This window comes from Zootoca vivipara, chromosome 10 (assembly GCF_963506605.1).
Source record: "Zootoca vivipara chromosome 10, rZooViv1.1, whole genome shotgun sequence".
NCBI classification, from domain to species: domain Eukaryota; kingdom Metazoa; phylum Chordata; class Lepidosauria; order Squamata; family Lacertidae; genus Zootoca; species Zootoca vivipara.
In genome coordinates this window covers 51562994-51582747 of record NC_083285.1, presented here as the reverse complement: position 1 = coordinate 51582747, position 19754 = coordinate 51562994, and the positions used below count along the sequence as shown (strand labels likewise).

The 19754-nt window shown below is 44.4% G+C and overlaps 1 protein-coding gene across 2 annotated transcripts in view; it reads right to left on the bottom strand.

Annotated features, from left to right (window-relative positions):
- AGK (acylglycerol kinase) overlaps positions 1-19754 on the bottom strand; it is a 39148-nt gene that overhangs the window by 2789 nt on the left and 16605 nt on the right. For both annotated transcript variants that reach the window (XM_035127089.2, XM_035127087.2), the window contains 11 exons: positions 17173-17248; positions 15415-15507; positions 14890-14922; positions 11661-11755; positions 8531-8600; positions 7371-7450; positions 6575-6632; positions 4905-5052; positions 4472-4569; positions 2731-2801; positions 304-388 (listed from right to left, as the gene is read on the bottom strand). In XM_035127089.2, coding sequence (XP_034982980.1) covers positions 304-388; positions 2731-2801; positions 4472-4569; positions 4905-5052; positions 6575-6632; positions 7371-7450; positions 8531-8600; positions 11661-11755; positions 14890-14922; positions 15415-15507; positions 17173-17248 — 907 coding nt within the window. The remainder of the gene's footprint in view (positions 1-303; positions 389-2730; positions 2802-4471; positions 4570-4904; positions 5053-6574; positions 6633-7370; positions 7451-8530; positions 8601-11660; positions 11756-14889; positions 14923-15414; positions 15508-17172; positions 17249-19754) is intronic.

Below are 19754 nucleotides of genomic sequence, written 5' to 3'. Positions count from 1 at the left end.
CAAAAACACTCCCCCTGTTGCCACACAGTGGCTTTGCCCTGGGAATAGAAAGGGACACAAGAGGAGGTGGGAATACAGCACAAAGGACTGTATTCACATACTGATTTTTTAAATTAGGAAGGACGGGTGAAGCGGGCTTTTGGGCACAACCCATCCCAACGAAGCAAGTTGGAATGTATTCATTCTGACTTTATACAACAGAAGGAAATTTGCCTAGTTCTAGGTGGGGGACAGGATCCTTCCATTACCTGTAAGGAAAGAATGAGGAAAGCATAGCTTTACACCCTATGTTTTATATCTCACCTCTGCAAGCTGCAAGATACACCTGCTAGCCTGAAGGCACTGGCTTCCTTCTGGGCACAAGTGGGGGTCCTCCATCTTTTGGCTTCTGTGCAAAACAAAGGAAGAGAGCAACAAAGTCATCCTTTCCAGCTACGCTTGAAGCACAAAGGGGCCGTGGAAAAGCCGGCAAGTAGTTTGCCTTGCTAACTGGAAAGGCACTGGACGACAATTCTTCTTCTGCCATGGCCAACCAAACTAAATAAAACATTTTAAGAGGCTGATGAACTTGTGTGGCAGAAGGAATTGATGAAGTAGCACCAAGCCTCAACTAGGAAAGACCCTCCCCTAAAATGGGGAGTGCAAGAAAAGCAATACAGTGGTGCCTCGCTTAACGAATGCCCTGCTTAACGAAATTTCCGCTTAACGAAAGGTTTTTTCTAGTGGAGGTTGCCTCGCTAGACAAATTCGTTTTACGAAAAATTCGTCTAGCGAATCGCGGTTTCCCATAGGAATGCATTGAAATTCAATTAATGCGTTCCTATGGGCAAAAAAAAAATTCAATGCATTCCTATGGGATTCGCTAGACGAATTTTCCGTTATAAGAAAAGACCCGTGGAACGAATTAAATTCGTCTAGCGAGGCACCACTGTAGATGTATCTGAAAAACCAAGCTACAAGCAGCAATAATTGAACCACCCGCTATGAGCACATTATCTACAGTGCAGGTAGGAAATTTTTGGCTCCACAGGCCAGATCTTCTTTTATTATTATTATTATTATTATTATTATTATTATTATTATTATTAAACATCTTTCTGGAAAGTTCAAAAAGTACTGTACGTATGTGCATCAGACATGGTGAGACACAAACAAAAGAGAAAAATAAAAGAAACAGAACCCGTGCAGAAGTCCAAAACTGTATATTTTATAAGATTGTTATTATACTTCACCAGAAGAGTCTGATACACACATGTCCCTGAATCAGGAAGTGCTTTGCATGGAGTCCTGCCAAACTGAGCAGGATTTAACCTCCTGCTGTTTGGGCTGCCTGCTGCTGTTCACTGCTAGGAACATGAGCGCCCCATCAGGATTTATTGCACCCTCACACCTGTCAGAATATGTCACAAGTGAGTGGGTGGGCATGGTTTGGGAAAACACCCTCGCAAGTCAACTTGAGTCCACCTGGTGAGCCAAGATTTGCCCGCAAGAAGGAGACCCTGCCCGCTGATTTACAGCCCAGAGGAACTCCACCAGGGTAATCCTCACGCAGCCCCCCAAAGAAGCCCAATCTCTGTTAAAGAACGGAATGCATTAAGATTAGACAAATCGGAAGAGAAAGCTATGGATCGAGTGCAGCAGTGAGGAACTGTGGCTGATTTGGGGGCTCGTGAAGCCAACGGTCTTGTCGGCGAGCCTAAATTAAAATGGATTACAAATTCCTCGAGCTGCCTCATCCTTTTAATAGTAGGGACTGCAAACCTTAATAATTAATGCTTGGAAGTCAGTTCCATCAGCATCAATGCAACTTCCCTCCAAATCTATGCACCCAAGACTCAGAGTTCATCACCCTCAACCAGACTGCAAGGCGAAGGGATCCTCTGGTTTTACACAGAAAGAAGCGCAAGACAATGTCACTTGCTGAAAGCTACAAGCTCTTTGCTGTGCTCGCTTTGAACCAAGGTTCAAGTCTAGTAAGATAGCTTGGATCGCCAGCTGCTGGAGTATAACCCCATGTCTCCATGCCAGGGTGAGGAATCAAGCTGGGGACCGATCAGAAGCAGCCCTACTTAAGCTTCAGAGAGGCGGTTGCCTTATGAGCCCTTGGACTCATTGTGGCAACACCACACTATGCCCTGATAGTGCATACTGGGGTTTAGGATTCAAAGGAAGGATTTGGATGGAAGCCTTCCCTCTTATTCACCCTCTTCACTGACTTAACAGTGTTCCCACCTGCTGTCCTTGTCTTGAGACTCTCCTGGTTTTCAGATATGCTTTTATGGTTTGCATTTTTATCGTTCAATTGTGCTTTGGGATGTTTTACGGAAAGCCATTCACAAATGAAATAAATAGCGACAGCAACAATGTAGGAAGTCGCCATGAGTCAACACTGGAGCAATATGAAGAGATTCAAGGAAACGGGGAAATGATCTGCAGCCTTGTAGTGGTCATGGAAACTATAAACTAGAGACTGTGATTTGCCACCAAGAACTATTCCTTCGGTGTCCTTGCTGACTGAACCTGACACAAGAGCTGGGATCATTAGAAGGGTTTATTTATGCCAGGGGCACCAACTAATTTTGTCTCCACTCTAGATTTCAAGTCCAGTCTCTCCAGTTTTGCCCTTAATGCACCTTACTATACAAACTACCAACTAACCCCAAAAGCACATTGATAAATATATTTAATGATAGCAATAAGGCATATGATTACAGGTTCTCTAGGACTCACCCTCTTTTAATGTATTCTCCTTTACTGATTGAATCTGGTTCAATGCAAATATTCATGAAGTCTTCTGTGCGCTAAAATAAATGTTCAGAAATGGATGCATTAATACTAACAGCCACAGCATCTCATGTAAGCCCCCACCATCTGCCTGCCTCTGAATGAATTCAGTAGCTTCCCCCATTCTCTGGGGGATAACAGTATTTGGGAGCCAGGAGAATTCAAAGCAAAGAGTTACCTGTGTGAGCCATAGAAGGGCACTGTCAGGTCAAAAGCTAGACAGAATGCGCGTTAACATATTCTCATATTCTCTCTCTCTCTCTCTCTCTCTCTCTCACACACACACACACACACAGCTGCAATCTCCTATTCACTTACCTGAGTGCAAGTCCAACTGAACTGAGTGGAGCTTACTCCTGAGTAGACATTTACAGCCTTGTAGTCCCAGGGCAATGAACTCACGTCTGCAGTTGAAGCAGAGTGTTCTTTTGTAGAAGGAATAAAAATTAACCTCCAAACCTCCTCTTTTATATCTTAGAGAAATAGCACACAGAGTGACATCTTCTTAAATCTTTCAATCATCCTTGAAGCTAAGGATTCTCAGATTGGCAAGTTCAGGTTCAGAACTTATTGTGGTGGCCTTGTAAGCAGGTTGGTAGGCAGGGTGGTACAAGTAAACCTATAGCTGAGTGCCCAGAGCTCAGAATGCACTCAGGAATCACACCCAACCACAACGCCCTAAATACAAAAGCAGTGCTCTGAGTCCAGAAGAATCTCTTAGCAGCCCAGCGAGCTGCATTCTCGCTCCTTTGATCTACTGCACACATACCGCCTAGCTGGCATTTCATTTAAAAACTGGGCATATCGGTAATTATCTTTCAATCTATGGAGGGATGTTCAATTTAGCTCCTAGGTACTTGCTGTTACTCAGCACAAGGCATCTCAGTCTTTGCTTCCAGTGGAAAAAATGGTAAAGGGAAGACATAAACAATAATCCTTAAGGCCTCTTGCTTTCAGGCTTGTGTTCTGTGCTAAAGTCCTATGAGGGCGGTGCTGAACATACAAATAAATACAAGTCAAAATCTGAAAAGCTTGTGTAAACTATGCAAAGTGAGCACCCTTGAATGGTGTGCCTCAACTTGCATAATTGCAGTTTGCCATATTTACCAGCCTTGCAAAATGTATTCTACTTCCGTTAGTCATGAAAAAAAGATAAGAGCTGTGTGGGGCCCTGGAGCCCAGCTAGCTTCCTGATCATGAGAAATTGTTACCCCCTTTGGCTTCAGAGATCCAGCAGGCTTTGTCGACACACTTTCAAGTATATTTGAGAAGCAGTAAGGTCTAGGTGGTTTGTGCCTCCTTAAAAGCAGAGAATCTCAATAAATGGTATTCTGCACTAAACATTCCATGCTCCAATGGACTTACTGCACAGGAAATGACACACACATTTTATGTGCAGAATGGGCACAGGAACTCATAAAGTACAAAAAGCATGTGTGTGTATATGCTTCTCTCTCTCTCTCTTTGGCACGGCCCATTTTAAGAAGCACACACACGGCCCACAGGGTGTGGGACTTAGAAAGAGGCACAGTAAAACAGACACACATATTTTGGGTTGCCACTATTTCGAATTCAGACCCAATATAATAGGCCTAAGCAGGCTGTTATCCCCTCAAGTTACAAAGCAACTACTTTTGTGAAGATGAAGGAAAGCTTAGCATTTTTTTATTTATTTCTCTACTCTTACTTTCAAGTCAAGATGTCTGTTCTGAGTAGTGACAGAGAATTCAATAGCGGACAGCTGCATTTCTCGCCAGGCCTCCGGGGTCACCTCCTTGGGGATTTCTGAGGTCCGAGAGGAAAGACACCATTAAACAGAAAGTTAGATAAGCGCTGTTGCATTAAGATCAGCAGAGGCCCAGATCGTTCTATTTCTTGTTACTTCACAAGGCCTTGTTCCATCTATATTTAATGCCGGCGGCTCAAAGGAACTACAGCTGCAGAAAAGGAAGAAAGAAGTTCAAAGTTCACACAACAAAAACAAAGCAACTCGCTGACTTAATTGGAAAAGGTGATGGATCTCTCAAGGCCCTGCTGCAGGGCCACAGTGGGGAGAAAGGATTCTTCTAATGAACAGCTTTAATATGTCTATCTCAGAGAGAGAACGACTGACTGCTTACCTTTGGGGACAGGTGCCCAATAGTGTGCCAGTCTCTTGTAAAGCCTGATGTATAAAGGAGGTCTAGGGGTCTTCTGCTCAGGCTCCTCAGGAGGCCTCGGAGTTGGGTCCAAATAGGAAAGGGAGGCTAGATGCTTCTGAGGCCACTCCTTGGAATTTCCAGAAAGAAAAAGCAAAATAACCATTTCTACAGGGGTATGTGAGAGCTAGACCGAGCATTCATTCAGCAGCAGGCAGACTTGGGATTATGGTTGCCACCAAACAGCCACAAGGCAGAAGAGGCAATCTAGGGGCTGCTGCTTTCTCCTTAAGCCATTCAATTAGCCCATTTCCCTGTGATGAGGTGAACAAGAGTTTCTGTCAAAGTTGAGGGGGACGGAGTGGCTGGGGAAGTGTGTGTGAGGAAAGAACTATACTTCCCCCCCACGCAGGTTACTGTCCTGCCGCAGAGAAGAAATTCTGGTCTAGCTGTTCTAAATTGTGTCTTGCAAAGGCTGCACTTGACTGTCACACTAAACTGTGGTTTAACATTATGTGGATGAGCTGCAGCAAGACTGAGTACAGTGTTGCACTCTTCCCTCCCATGTAGCCAGGAGACGGAGCCCTTCTGAAGAGATTAACTTGTCCTGTTGAACAAACCAGGAATCCTGGTAAGGTTCAAAACAAGAAGCCAAACCATTGTTATGAAGCTGCTTTTATTTAATTTGTTCAAGAGTTCAAAACAACTCTGTTTAATTTGAACAGTTTGTTCAAAAACAGTATTCCTGGTTTATATAAAACAAATCACACAGAAAGGTGGAGGGGGGGAGAGATGAGACTGACGCTTTTGTTTGGGCTCACTGCAGCTTGTCCACATACCACTAAACTATGGTTTAGTATTACGTGCAAACTCAGATAGTACATAAGTTATGATGTGTCAGGGCATTTCACAGGAGAGCTATGTTTCTTATCTGCTAAGGAATCAAGAAAAGGGTGTGAACAGGGGGGAAATGCAGCTACTTTAATGTATGTCAAATCCTTCAGTACCTGAGAAGTGGAGCAATTAACCTTTCTGCTCATTTTGCGACAGAAGGTAGGCTGAATGCAAGAGGCAGATTATCAACAGTCCTGTGGACTCTATTTATAGGCACCACTTACGTCAATTGGATAAATCTCAGGGTGAATCATTAGCATAACAAAAACCACGAGAAAGGACTGCACTAGAGGAAGGCAGCCGAATAACCTCAGCTGCATCAGTCTGTTTACCCTTCCATAATGCAGTTAATATTCCCTAGCAATTTCTAGCATTGCAATATTATTTCAGCTGCATTCCAGGATTAGATTTTTAGAAAGCTAATTGTTTCTGCCACCCTTTTCTGGCAAGATATGAATAGCCAAAGCTGGGTCAGTTTTGAGCTATGTTTTTTAAAAAAAGTCAACACTGTCTTAAATATGATCCGTAAGCACTCCAAACTACATTATATGCTGCATACAGTATGATCACACAAAGTTGCCTCATACAGAGTCAGACCCTCTAGCTCACAGCTGTCCGGGTGTGACTCTCCAGCAAATTCTTTGGTTTCGGACTAAAGCTGGGGACTTCATGCACTCAAAAATGTGATCCACCACTGTGTGCGTCACAGATCTTCCCACTGCGATAGCCTTGTGCGACCCATATTGAAATGCCTTTACCTTTAATGTATTAAAGAAGTGGGCTGCTTTGATTTTCAGAGGCCCAAGATACCAGTACCTAGAAGAGAATAAAACGAACTGAAAAAGCAAAATAAAACTGGGGGCACAGGGAAAGCAGTCCTCTTTTCCAATGCAGTATCTACTAAATCTGTTTCTTACAACTTAATCTTAGGACGTTAGATGCCCAAGCAATTTCGCAGGAAAGTGTAGCTGGCACCTGGATGTGTGCTAATGTATTCAGTGGGCTTCTCTGGATGACCTGTTTGAAGTTTCTTGAGCATTCATCCTGTTTTGCTTACGCAAAGAGGTCAGACCATGTCTGGTATTTATTCAGCACTTGTTCCGATTTGTTTGCGGGGGCAGTTCTACAAAACTGAGCATTCATCCTGAATTCATCCCCATGTGCTTTTGGGGTATTTCCTCATCTTCCTGTTAGTCATTTGTTCATCCCACACTTTCCCTGTCACTTTCCTCACTGCAAACAGTCAGGTTTTTTTTAAATAGAAAAGTGGATTGATTGCACAAAGCACTTTAATCCATTTTAATTGCACAAATGTAAATTTCTGGTATGTGCTCTAATCTGTCGTGTAAAATAGTGACCATTTAGAGGCATCTCATGTCTTTCTCTGGAAAATGGTCCAGGGATTCAGAGGCAATCAGCAGCTGTCTTAACACTACATAGCCTGATCTGGTCCCAGTGGGCTCCTTGCTTGCATATTGTTGGAGATAGTGGAGAAACTGTCTACAAGTACAATATAGAGGCAAAGATAAAGCAAACCAATAGTGGTCAACTTACTTGCTGACTTTTGCTCCTGCATCTCTGTAAGACCCCCATCTTAAACCAGTCACAGCAAAGACGGGTTGGTCTTTGTTCCCCTACAAAGGAAAAACAAACAATCACTAACAAAAGTCAAATGCTATGAATTGCAGTAATCTGTGGTGATCTTGCCAACAACAGATCAGTGGTCCGAGATCAAAAATACCAGCCGCTATATTCCAGCAACACATAAAAGAAAGGAATTGCAAATTAATATCTCAGTGTAGAGTGCTTGTCTGCAATGTTATTTTAGCCATGAGTCATTTAATTTTGTGGCTATCAGAAGACCAAAGCAAAGAATGACAAGTAGTTATCATTTAAATGAAAGGGAAATCTTCACAAGATGATGGTGATGATTAATCTGCTGGATTTCTATCCCTTCATTGCTCTCAAAGAAGCCCAGGGCAGCAAACAACAAAGTGGTAAAAGCAGTGCAATTAAAAACAAAAAGGAATTTCACACATTTAAAAACAATTAAGAACATAAAAAAATAGAATGGCTTAAAAACATTATAGGAGCAAATCCCCCTCTTCTACTTCCCAGATGCTTTCATACATAGCTCAGTTGATACGAGCATAAGGCTCTCAATGTCAGGGTCATGGGTTCAAGTCCCTGCCCTGCACTAGGTGAAGGAGCGTCTCCACCCCCATCATTCAGCCCAGACACTGAGATCCAGCTCCAAGGGCCTTCTGGTGGTTCCATCATTGCATGAAGCGAGGTTACAGGGAACCAGACAGAGGGCCTTCTCGGTAGTGGCACCTGCCCTGCGGAACGCCCTCCCATCAGATGTCAAGGAAATAAGCAGCTCTCCTATTTTTAAAAGACATCTGAAGGCAGCCCTGTTTAGGGAAGTTTTAAATATTTAATGCTGTGTTGTTTTTAACACTCGATTGGGAGCCACCCACAGGAAACTAGCTGGGGAAACTCAGGGGGTATAAATAATAAATAAGTAAACAAATTATTATTATTATTATTATTATTATTATTATTATTATTATTATTGGTGCGTTGTTCTTTAAAGAATGATTTTATATTGTCGCGTGCTCTTTAAAAACATAATGGGGTTGGAAAAGCACATGACAAAAGACAGATGAAGAAAAATATCCCTAAGAGGAGGACCTAAGAAAAAAGATGGCTACCTTAATCTGCAAAACATCAAGTGGAATAGTCTCTCCTTTCAGTATGGACAACGTGGCGTCAGTAATATGCCTGAAGAAGAAGTCAAGAGGAAGACGTTATTCAGTAGCAGAGGGCATGCTACCTTGCAGAGCATCCTAGGCATGAAGGACCCTAGAGGGCACCAGAGCTGAAAAGGACCTCCCCCTACAAGGTCCTTTGCTGCCAGTCAGAGTTGACAGCATTTGGGTGAGAGGAACAATCAGCCTGACTTGGCATAAGCACATTCACATATTCCTGCACACACACACAAAAGAGGACATTGGCATGTAAGTTAGAGCTTTTATTTCAAGCCTACTCTGATCCCATAGCCTCAGGGCAGGTGACACAAAAAGCCTTCAGTGGAGGCTGCGCTGCCATGAAATAAAAGACTACCTTCTGCTCTCTCCCAACCATAGTCTTGCCCATTAATTTGTGGGTCTTGCAATAATAATAATAATAATATATTATTTATACCCCGCCCATCTGGCTGGGTTTCCCCAGCCACTCTGGGCGGCTTCCAACAGAAATATTAAAATACACTAATTTCTTAAAGATTAAAAGCCTTCAGATGTCCTCTGAAAGTCTGGTAGTTATTTTTCTTTTTGACATCTGGTGGGAGGGCGTTCCACAGGGCGGGTGCCACCACTGAGAAGGCCCTCTGCCTGCTTCCCTGTAACCTGGCTTCTCTCAGCGAGTGAACCGCCAGAAGGCCCTCAGCACTGGACCTCAGTGTCCGGGCAGAACGATGGAGATGAAGACGCTCTTTCAGGTATACTGGACCGAGGCCATTCATAAAGTTGACTATAGATGAGGTTCAAATGTTATGATACTTGTTCACCGAGCTGCTCCAGCGAGGAGTGGTATGGTTTGCGTGTCTGAGATGTTACCATGAGAAAGGAAGTGTGTACTTACCTCCTTTCTCCCATGTGATGTTATTGTATTCTTTTTACTTTCACTTCTGGTCTCAGAGGAGCTGGAAGCAAGATGCACAGCTCTGCGTTTATGAGCTGGGTAGCAGAGAATGGACTTTGTAAACAGCCTTTAATAAAGTAGTTTTAGACCTACTTTATGGCTCTTTCTTACCCACTGCACGGAGCAGGGTGTGTGTGTGTGCTGTTCTACACAGAGGACAGTTGCATATCACAGTGCCACTGGTCTGTCCTAACCGGCAGCCAGGGATGTGCACATGGAAGTGCTTGGACCCTGGGGCAGACTCACGCTAGCCCCGGCCGCACATTCCATTTTGCCATATTTTGCCATAAAGCTCACTAGGAGGTTGCAAGCAGAAAAGCAAGAGTTTCTGAATGCAACCTTTTGAGTCGGTTTCCCGCTGTGCTGAAACAAACTGAATGGATCAGGATGCATGAAAAGGGAGGATGCTTACATTATAGTTCTCAAGTTACACTGGCACATATCTTTCATAGTTGCATTTATATCCTGCCCCTTCTTCCTGCTGTGAAATCTCCAGAAATTCAACTCTGTCTTAAATGCAAGATCGGAAGCGTTTCCAGCTTCAGGGAATGGTCACATAATAGGGGCGGGGCAGGGGATGGGGAACAGGGTAACAAGCCTCAGTCTCCTCCCCCATCGTTCTGCCCGGACACTGAGATCCAGCGCCGAGGGCCTTCTTGGTAGTGGCACCCGCCCTGTGGAACGCCCTTCTAACAGATGTCAAGGAAATAAGCAGCTATCCTATTTTTAAAAGACATCTGAAGGCAGCCCTGTTTAGGGAAGTTTTTAATATTTAATGTTGCATTGTTTTAATATTCGATTGGGAGCTGCCCAGAGTGGCTGGGGAGACTCAGCCAGATGGGTGAGGTACAAATAATAATAATAATAATAATAATATAAGGCGACAACAAATCAGTGTGAAAGGCACTTTGGGGACAGCTAAATCTGGGATGTAGTGCATTGCCTTCCCATCATACTTTTTCTGTTCCACAGCTGTAAGTGGGTATTATTTCCCTGCCACAGAGAGGCCTGCTTGCTATTGCTCACTGTATCTTAATTAGCATTCAGTTCAACAGAAGCTTTGCCGGTATCCTTTGTAGGTAATTTTCTCTAGGCCAACTGGCACAACATCCTTCGTTTGCAGCTCGGAGAAGGCCAAGGCTCTTGTAACAAACCAGACTTATACTTGCCAACTTGACATGACTGAGGGTTGCCCCCTTGCCCTTTTCAAGTGGAAGCTGGACTCAGCAGTGCTGGTTTTAATTAAATCGCTTCCAGGCCGACCTTTCAGTGAGAACAAATGCAATGGGATTCGGGAGCAAGGCAACCAACCTCAGTGGTGCCTTTCTTAAGCTAGCACCCTTCAGAGGTTTTGGACTACAACTCCCATTAGCTCCAGCCAACATGGCCAATGGTCAGGTGGGTGGAGATGAAGTTCGTCACATCTGAAGGGCATCAGGTTGGGGAAGGCTGGTGTAGACCAGGGGTGGGCATGAAGACTCCGGTTCAAATCACCAGGTCAATGAAGAAGTCCACTGTAGCCAGACTTTACAGGGTTGCTGTGAGGACAAAACAGGGAGGCCCCTCAGATGCTCCCTTGGACTCCTTGAAAAAAGAGCAGGGTACAAATGTGACAATAAATGTAAAATCTGTAAGTCTGTGGAATGCTCTCCCCAGGGAGGTTCATGTGATGCCTGCATTATACACCTTTAGGAGGCAGGCGAAAATGTTCCTCTTCAACTAGGCCTTGGGCTGATTGACATCCGATGCCCTTTTTAATGTGTTACGGGTTCTTGCTTTGGTTTTGTTCTTATTTTTATTGTGTATTTTGTGGCTTTTTCTATGGTAATTTCATGTTGGGAACTGCCCTGAGATCGATAGATGAAGGGCGGTATACAAATTTAATAAATAATAATAAGTCTGAACTTTTACAAAAAGTACCGTTATTAGGTACATAAGGTTATGATATAGATCTTTTCTCATTTTTGAAGGTGACCATATATATATAACATAATCGTGAACTGCCTAAAATTGTCCCTTTTTTGGGGGGGGGGGGACCAGATTTGCAGCCCTTCCTTCAATATATACCAGTCTCCTCCTCCCTGCCATCCTACTCCTTTTCACACTGATTCTTGCACGCATGCACACACACAAACTTACTGGACTTGGTTTGCACTCTCAGGATAAAGCGTGTGACTTAAGGTGCTGGTCTTTCCAAGGGGAATGAATCCGATGGGAATCTTACTGAAAGCTGCCTGGGAACAAGGGCAAAAACAAATTTGCATCAGCGCCAGCTGAATCCAGCTCCCTTCCTGTGCAGAGGACAGCTGCGCCCGATTTCACTCCCCACCCCCCACCCCAGGCAGGCTCTTCCTGAAAGGGAGGCAGTAATAGAAAATGACTCGGAACATCAGCCTCTCCGGACAGCCCCTGCCAGTGCCAACTGGCTACAAAGCAGCCTTCTGTAGTCATTAGCCGCATTGTTACACACGCAGAGCCTGGCACGTCCTCTCCAAGCAATGTATAGATTCTGTCAGCAACCTGCCATCTCCTAAAAGACTGAAGGTGGCACCCGAAGTGTGGCTGCGCTCAGGCTGCATTTCATCTCCAAGCAAAGCGCAGCTGAGACAGGAAATTCGGTAATGCAGAGTGTCTTTCTCCGCGAAGGGGATTAATTTTTTTTTTAAAAAAAGCACCCTGGCAATCAAGTCGGGAGGTTATTATTACACACCAATCAAAGACAGATTGACAAGTCTTTATCTGTGACTCTGCAAACTGGGGGAGCAGGCAACAGAATGAGGTGATCTGCTAATAAGAGAGGGTCACATGCTGGGTTTCGGCTCGGACGCGACTGGAAGGTTCAAACACAGCTCTTTCTCTAGACATACTGCCTGGCTGGAAGTCACTGCCTGCATGGTTCTCCCAGTCAGCGCCTGGCTGCTAAGGCCATGTTACTAGAGTACACATGTATGTGCGCACACATGCAAACCAAGAGCTGCGCTCCTTCAAGTGTGCCAGAAAAATCAATGTTAATGACTGTGCAACCACGACACCTTGGCTCTCTGCAGAAGACTGCAGCTTGCAGCACAGTGATTCAGCAAATCCAACTCATTTTCTGAAGCTTTCCATCTGCTTCCATGCCTTTCTGTTGCACCCTCTCTACAACCAGCCTCCTTCCTCATCTCATTATCTCTTTTGTCCCCTTAGGCTTCATAGCAGATGCCCCAGTGTCAAACGAACAGAGAGACGTAGCGATTTTGCCTACAGTACTAACCGCAGCCTGCCAAGAGGCGTTAGCTACCTGGAGGTTGTGCCGCTGGCGAGTGCCGGGCCTTTTTTGGGTCATAGACTTGCACCTGCAGAACAGGTGCGCAACATTCAGGGAGTTTGGGGTTACTGTGAGCTATGATGGGGTGCACTGTTCTAGTGCACAAAGTGAAAGGGGGGAATAGAAAGACAATTCAAGGGAAGTGTTTTGTCATGAGACCAATCAAAGTTTCCGGGCAGGTAGCAAAACTTCATTTCCTGCCGAGCCAACATGCAATCTAGAAGCTGCATGGAAATGAAAGGGTGAGGTCAAGCATTCTGGAGCTAGACAAAATCTTCAAACGAAAGCATAACATTATCTCTACAGTCCTCTTAGTCTGAACTAGAACTGTACTGCAAGGAAACAGAGAAGCTGCTCTTTAGTTAAAAGGTAAAGGGGCCCCTGACCATCAGGTCCAGTCGTGTCCGACTCTGGGGTTGCGGCGCTCATCTCGCTCTATAGGCCGAGGGAGCAAGCGTTTGTCCGCAGACAGCTTCCGGGTCATGTGGCCAGCATGACAAAGCTGCTTCTGGCGAACCAGAGCAGCACACGGAAACGCCGTTTACCTTCTGATCGGCAAGCCCTAGAATCTGTGGTTTAACCCACAGCGCCACCTGGGTCCCCTTGCTCTTTAGTTATGCACCATCAATAGATAGGAAGATAAACTTTTTTAAAAAGAATATAACATTGCACATGGCTTGGCTTGACGAATAACCTGGCCAATGACTGTAGAGTGTGATCTCTGTTTGCTTGCCCATTTTTCTCCCTAGCTGGTTAAGGGATACAGTTATTATCTCTTGTCTGGGAAAGCAGGCTGGCAGAGGGGGCTGCCATCTCCTGAAGCTCGCCCTGTCCAGTAGAGAGAACCAAGTTCATGGAGTTCATTGTGAGCTCCAACCGTTAGCTAAAAGGGTCCGTCACTGTAGAGAGAGAGGAGGCATCCGATGACTACTGCCTCTGGGACAACCATAAATGGACAGCAATAGGGAAAGACAGCATCCCTTCCCCACTGCTAGGAAACAGAGACTGACATGAAAAGGTCAAGACTACACAGCACTGTAGCTCAGATCCATTGCTCCTTTACCCAGGAATTGCTTCGTTTCCAGGGGATGGGGGAGGAGAGGAATGGTCCTCCATTAAGCAGCAAAGCTGTCACAGCATATTATTACTTTTTCCTGGTTTATTTTTTCAAGTGTAGAGATCTGAAAGCTTACAATTTCTCAAAGGAAGAAAGGTAATTCTTTGCACCGAAGCTGAAATATAAATTTTGTCTTTCCATAAGCAGGCAAAGGCTCTGTAGAGTAGGCACAATTCTAGTTGCTAACAGCCTCCTGGGATCTCAGAGAGAATCATTAAATTGCATTTTCTGTCTTTCTCTTTTTTTCCCCTTTTGGTCTGGTACTGATAAGACATTGTGGAATACAATTCTGTTAACAAGCAGCCTTATATGCTTTACGCAATGCACCCCTGCTGGTGCATGGATTTCATCCAAAGCTTGCTTCCAAAGGAAATGCAAACAGCAACAGGTTCCACTTTCACTTTACCTGACTACTGGTCCAGAGGAACACTTGTTTTGCAAATCTGGACAAATGCCTGTTCGAAAGTTTTGCATTCAAAATTGCCCTGCTGTGCTTACCAGGAACTCTGCAAAACTGGAGCAAGAAGCTACTTCCAAGACAAAGGCCTAATTATTTCTCAACAAGCCAACAAACCTGTGGCAAGGCTGTACCAATTCATATTGCATGTGGGGACTGCCTGATTGATTGCTCTTACTCCATATGAAACAAGTCTCTCTACGCAGAAAATCAGCATCTCAGGGAGAAGAATTTTGGGCCTAGACTTCCTGTCAACATGCTACTATTCTAAAAATTGCTTTTGTATGGAGGAGCATTCCATCACACGAAACCCCCACATGCATTCTGGAGTGCTACACCCCAGACACAGATTGACTTCCCTGGGCACAAGACACAGATGAAACGGCAAGCCACCAGCAGGGTCAGCCTAACAAAAAAAGACAAGACAGTGAGACTACAGAATGCTTTGGATTTTCCTGTTAAAAGGCAACAGAAGAAAACACCTTACCTCATCCACCCTTCGGAGAAGACCAGTTATGACCTGAAAGGGGGAAAAACAACAACTTTTTTAAAGCTAGCATTGGTAAAATGAACCAGAACTTGCCTTCCTTCTTTAAATGAACAGGTGACACAACACCAAACCTTGATGTATCCTACAATTTTTGCTCTAGTTACCTACTTATTACATTTACATTATCACCCTTTCCTCCAGGGCGCTCAAGGGAGTGTGCATGGTTCTCCCTGCTCACAACAACCCTGTGAGGTAGGTTAAGGCTGAGAGACAGTGACTGGCCCAAGGCCACCCAGTGAACTTCCTGGCTGAATGGGGATTTGAATCCTGGTCTCCCAGGTCCCAGTCTGACATTCTAACCGCCACACCACATGTTTCGAATGGTTTAGCGGGAATTAGGATGAGAGGAATAGGGGGGAGAGAGATTGGAGTGCATAAAGGAGGAGAAAAAGCTCCTATCGAGAATCCTTCCCCACGTGCTATTTTCCTATGGGGAGAAATGTAGAAGAATTCTTACAGTACCTCTTGCAATGTTCCATCCCCTCCTGCAACGATTATCATGTCTGTGTTTTCCATCAGCTCCAACAACTTCTTCGCTTGCCCTTCATAATCTGTCTGTGATAGATACAGAGAGGCCAGAAACATGTTGGGTGGTATTAATACTCATGTTGGGTGGTATTAATACCCAGTGAAAAGCAAGGACTTGGGTCCAATAATTTCAATGGGTCTCATAATTGTGATTAACATTGGGCATTGGCTGCCCAAAAGGAAAACCTTTCATCTCCATCAACATCACACATCTTCTCATTTATTAATTTCAAAGTTTTGCATTGCCCCTCTTAAAGGACCACACCCCCCATACAGGATGTAACATAGAGAAATCCCTACAATATATACGCTCAACTAAGATAAATATAGCCCATGCTGTTTCTAAATCAGAAGTGCCAAACTCAAAACATGTAATCACTTTTTTCGTTCAAAGAAGTTGGTTGTTTTTGCAATTGATGGTTTTTGACATATCTTCAAATGGGTAGCTTCTGAGAACCATGCCTTCTTATTCAGCCAACAATCTCTGCTAGATTATTTCTAAAAACAAACAGCACCACCTATTGAACTAACCCACGCTACATCCTGAGGCAATGGTGGGGGGAGGGGGAATTTGCAACCATCTCCCATCCACATATCGAGATGCAGCATCCTACTTGACCTGTGAACCCTTCCAATTTACAAGATAACTGCATTGAATGATAAAATATTTTGTGATCTAATGGGGAGGGTCCCATGTGTGCCGTGCACACAAACAAAAACTCACTCAGTAAAAGTGTCATGCATGGGATTATATAAATCATCACCTCTAGCTACTTGCATACCAAAGCGGGGGGGGGGGGGGCAGTTGCTGCTTGAAACTCAGATGGACCCCTAATGTAACTCAGTATAAGGGCAGCTTCAAATGCTCACTACTGAAATTCCAAGGAATGTGCCCATTAGCCCTACCTACATGATCTCAGGGTGAGGCATTTCCTGAGTAGAATGTCCTCTTGCCTCTAAGTCAGTGATGGCCAAACTCGGCCCTCCAGCTGTTTTGGGACTACAACTCCCATCATCCCTAGCTAACAGGACCAGTGGTCAGGGATGATGGGAATTGTAGTCCCAAAACAGCTGGAGGGCCAAGTTTGGTCATCACTGCTCTAAGTGGAAAAAGGACAGCCTTTATTGCTAACAGGATACCTCAGTTAGCAATAGTATGTTGAACAGCTAGCACAATATAATCTCAAAACGGTTCAGTCTTTCCTTCCTTAGGAAGGCTCTCTTGTCTTTTTATGTTCTCATCAGAGATGCTGAGTTTTTTTCTTATCCGAGAGGCCATTAATGGTGTTAAAAAAAGACTGCTCTTAATCAATCTCAAGTGCCCTCTGGCAATTTTATGCGCTCTCGTGCATGAGAATGAACTTTTCTCAGGCAGAGTCATCAACTCTTTGCCTGTAGACCTTGGTGGCTCTCTCGTCAAAATCTTGTATACTGTATATTCTCCATCGCCCTTGAGTCAATGAAATGAAAGCAAGATAACAACATTCCCCAAAACCAAATCAAAACACAAAACATGGCACTGGTTTTAAAATAAGAAAAAAGTACAACTCCTCCCCAACTTGAGCACTTATAGACTCTCTTCTCTTTCGTTTCACCTCTAGCGACAGATGGGATTCTGGCCGATATACTGTATACCGAGAAGAGGAAATAGTCGCTAGGAGGAGAAAACACAAGTCCATTCTCTGTCTTTACCTTCACCACAGTCACATCCAGACCAGACAAGTGAAGAATTGGGGCTGCGTTCTTTTCAAAAAGATTCCTGGCTTTGCTAGAAAATTAAAAGAAGTGGTGTGAGGTCGCTTTATGGTAGTCCCCCCTCCCCCCCAGTAAAAAAAATACCCTCCATTGTTAAATAAAACTAAAATCATGTTCCTAATAGCAACAGGCTACTCTGCAGATCCTTGGCAAAAAGCCATCATGTGGTAGGGACACCTTTATTTCATCAGTACAAAGGTGGATTTTGACTGGAGTGAGTTTTTGTATGCAGAATGAGTCATTCATACACAGTTCTCAGTCGCAAGATACCTGGGAAACAATGATAACTGACTACGTGATGACAGAAGCAAAGAGCAAATTAGTGGAAATGGGAGGGGGGGGGTGGATGAAGGAACATTGGGCAGTGCCGGAGTCAGATAATCTATGTATTTTATTTATCACCTGACATTATTATCCCACCCATCTTCCAAGGACCGCTCCTAATTTAATTCAAGCAAACGCCCCTGTGAGATGAGAGGTAGGTTAACACAGAGATGGCAACTGTCCCAAAATCATCCAGCGAGCTTCACGGATGAGCAGGGATTTAAACCTGGGTCTTCCAGGTCCTACTCCCGACACATCAACTGCTACCCCACAGTGATTCTCAACGGTTCACAGCAAAACTAAGGTAAGGGTCATATTATGAGGCGATACACGTCACTGCCCTGTGTTGGTAAGTGAATTTGTGAATTCCCTGTTACTAGCTTGTGCTGCCAGGGACATTTTTAGGGGCCATCAGCATACGACTCTCTCTTCTTCAAAAAAGAAGCTATTTACTAGCAATCAGTAAATTCCGAAGGAAGTCCTTCTGAACTCTAGAACTCTGAACTCACCTTCACAACAACCCTGTGAGGTAGGCAAGTCTGAGAGATGGTGACGGGCCTAAGCTCAGCCAGTAAGCTTCATGGCTATGTCCTGCCATCCCCAGTCCAATCCTCATCTTGCCACTTTTCTATCACGAAAACTTCTATCAGAAACTTTAAATATTTCCCCCCAACAACCCTGCCTGCCACCCCAAATAATAAGCCCCCAAGCAAATAATGTATTATTACCCAACTAATGAGATATGGAATACTTGCCCTCGGTTGGTAAGATGCAAATTCTACTTTTAAAAGAGAAATATTACTTGCTTTATTATTATTCAGCAACATTAATACAAAAACTTCACCTGACCTTGTTTTGGTAAGGCTCTCGTGCATTTTAATGCCTGCTGCTGCATAATAAATAACCATGGTATCAATTATGAATTATCCTGCAAAAATAATTTTGAGCAACCAGGGAAAACAAAACAAGACTTTAAGTAAGGGACGTCTTCCAAACAATGTGTCGTTTGTAAGACTTACCCCCCTATCAGAAATAAGCCAAAACTAGAATTTGCAGTTTAGGTCAATGAGACAATCTTTTTAAGCTTGGCCTCCTAAGCAAAAAAATCCCTTCCTGGTTCTAAATGGAATAACAGTGTCCCTAAAGAACCAGGTGCAGGTGAGCAGCCTGGGAGTCATTTTGGACTCACAGCTGTCAATGAGGCACAGGTCAATTCTGCGTCCAGGGCAGCTGTCTACCAACTCCATCTAGTACGCAGGCTGAGATCCTACCTCTCCGCAGACTGTCTTGCCAGAGTGGTGTATGCTCTGGTTATCTCCCGCTTGGACTACTGCAATGTGCTCTAAGTGGGGCTACCTTTGAAGGTGACTTGGAAACTGCAACTAATCCAGAATGCGGTAGCTAGACTGGTGACTGGGAGCGGCCGCCGGGACCATCTAATACTGGTCCTGAAAGACCTACATTGGCTCCCAGTTGGTTTCCGAGCACAATTCAAAGTGTTGATGCTGACCTTTAAAGCCCTAAATGGCATCAGCCCAATATACCTGAAGGAGCATCCCCACTCCCATTGTTCAGCCCGGACACTGAGGTCCAGCTCCGAGGGCCTTCTGGCCGTTTCCTCACTGCGAGACATGAAGCTACAGGGCTGGCTTCCTTGGTACTGGGGCCTGTCCTGTGGAATGCCCTCCCATCAGATGTCAAACAGATAAAGATGACTTTTAGAAGACATCTGAAGGCAGCCCTGTACAGGGAAGCTTTTACTGCTTGAGGTTTTATTGTGTTCTTAATATTTTCTTGGGAGCTGCCCAAAGTGGCTGGGGCAACCATGTCAGATGGGTGGCACATGTGGGAGCCACATTCATTGACGAAAAAGCCCCAATGTGTTTAAAACCAATACGCCTGCTAAATCTTTGACCTTGAAATAGCTTTTGCACACAACGGCCATTTACTACCACTATACCAGAAAATAGGCACAGCGTGACTTCAGGGGCACTAAATCAGCATGCCCAACATCTGAGCATGCCCCTCTATTTGGGAACATCTTAATCTCATTCATAGAGTGGGAATGTTGATGACAATGCGGAATATGGAGTGGGAGAGGGGAATTAGAAGAATTGTATGATTTGGCGTTCATGTTAAATTTAGCAAGCAGGCCCATTTTAACTGTGGTTTCTGAATCAGCTGAAGAAGTTTGA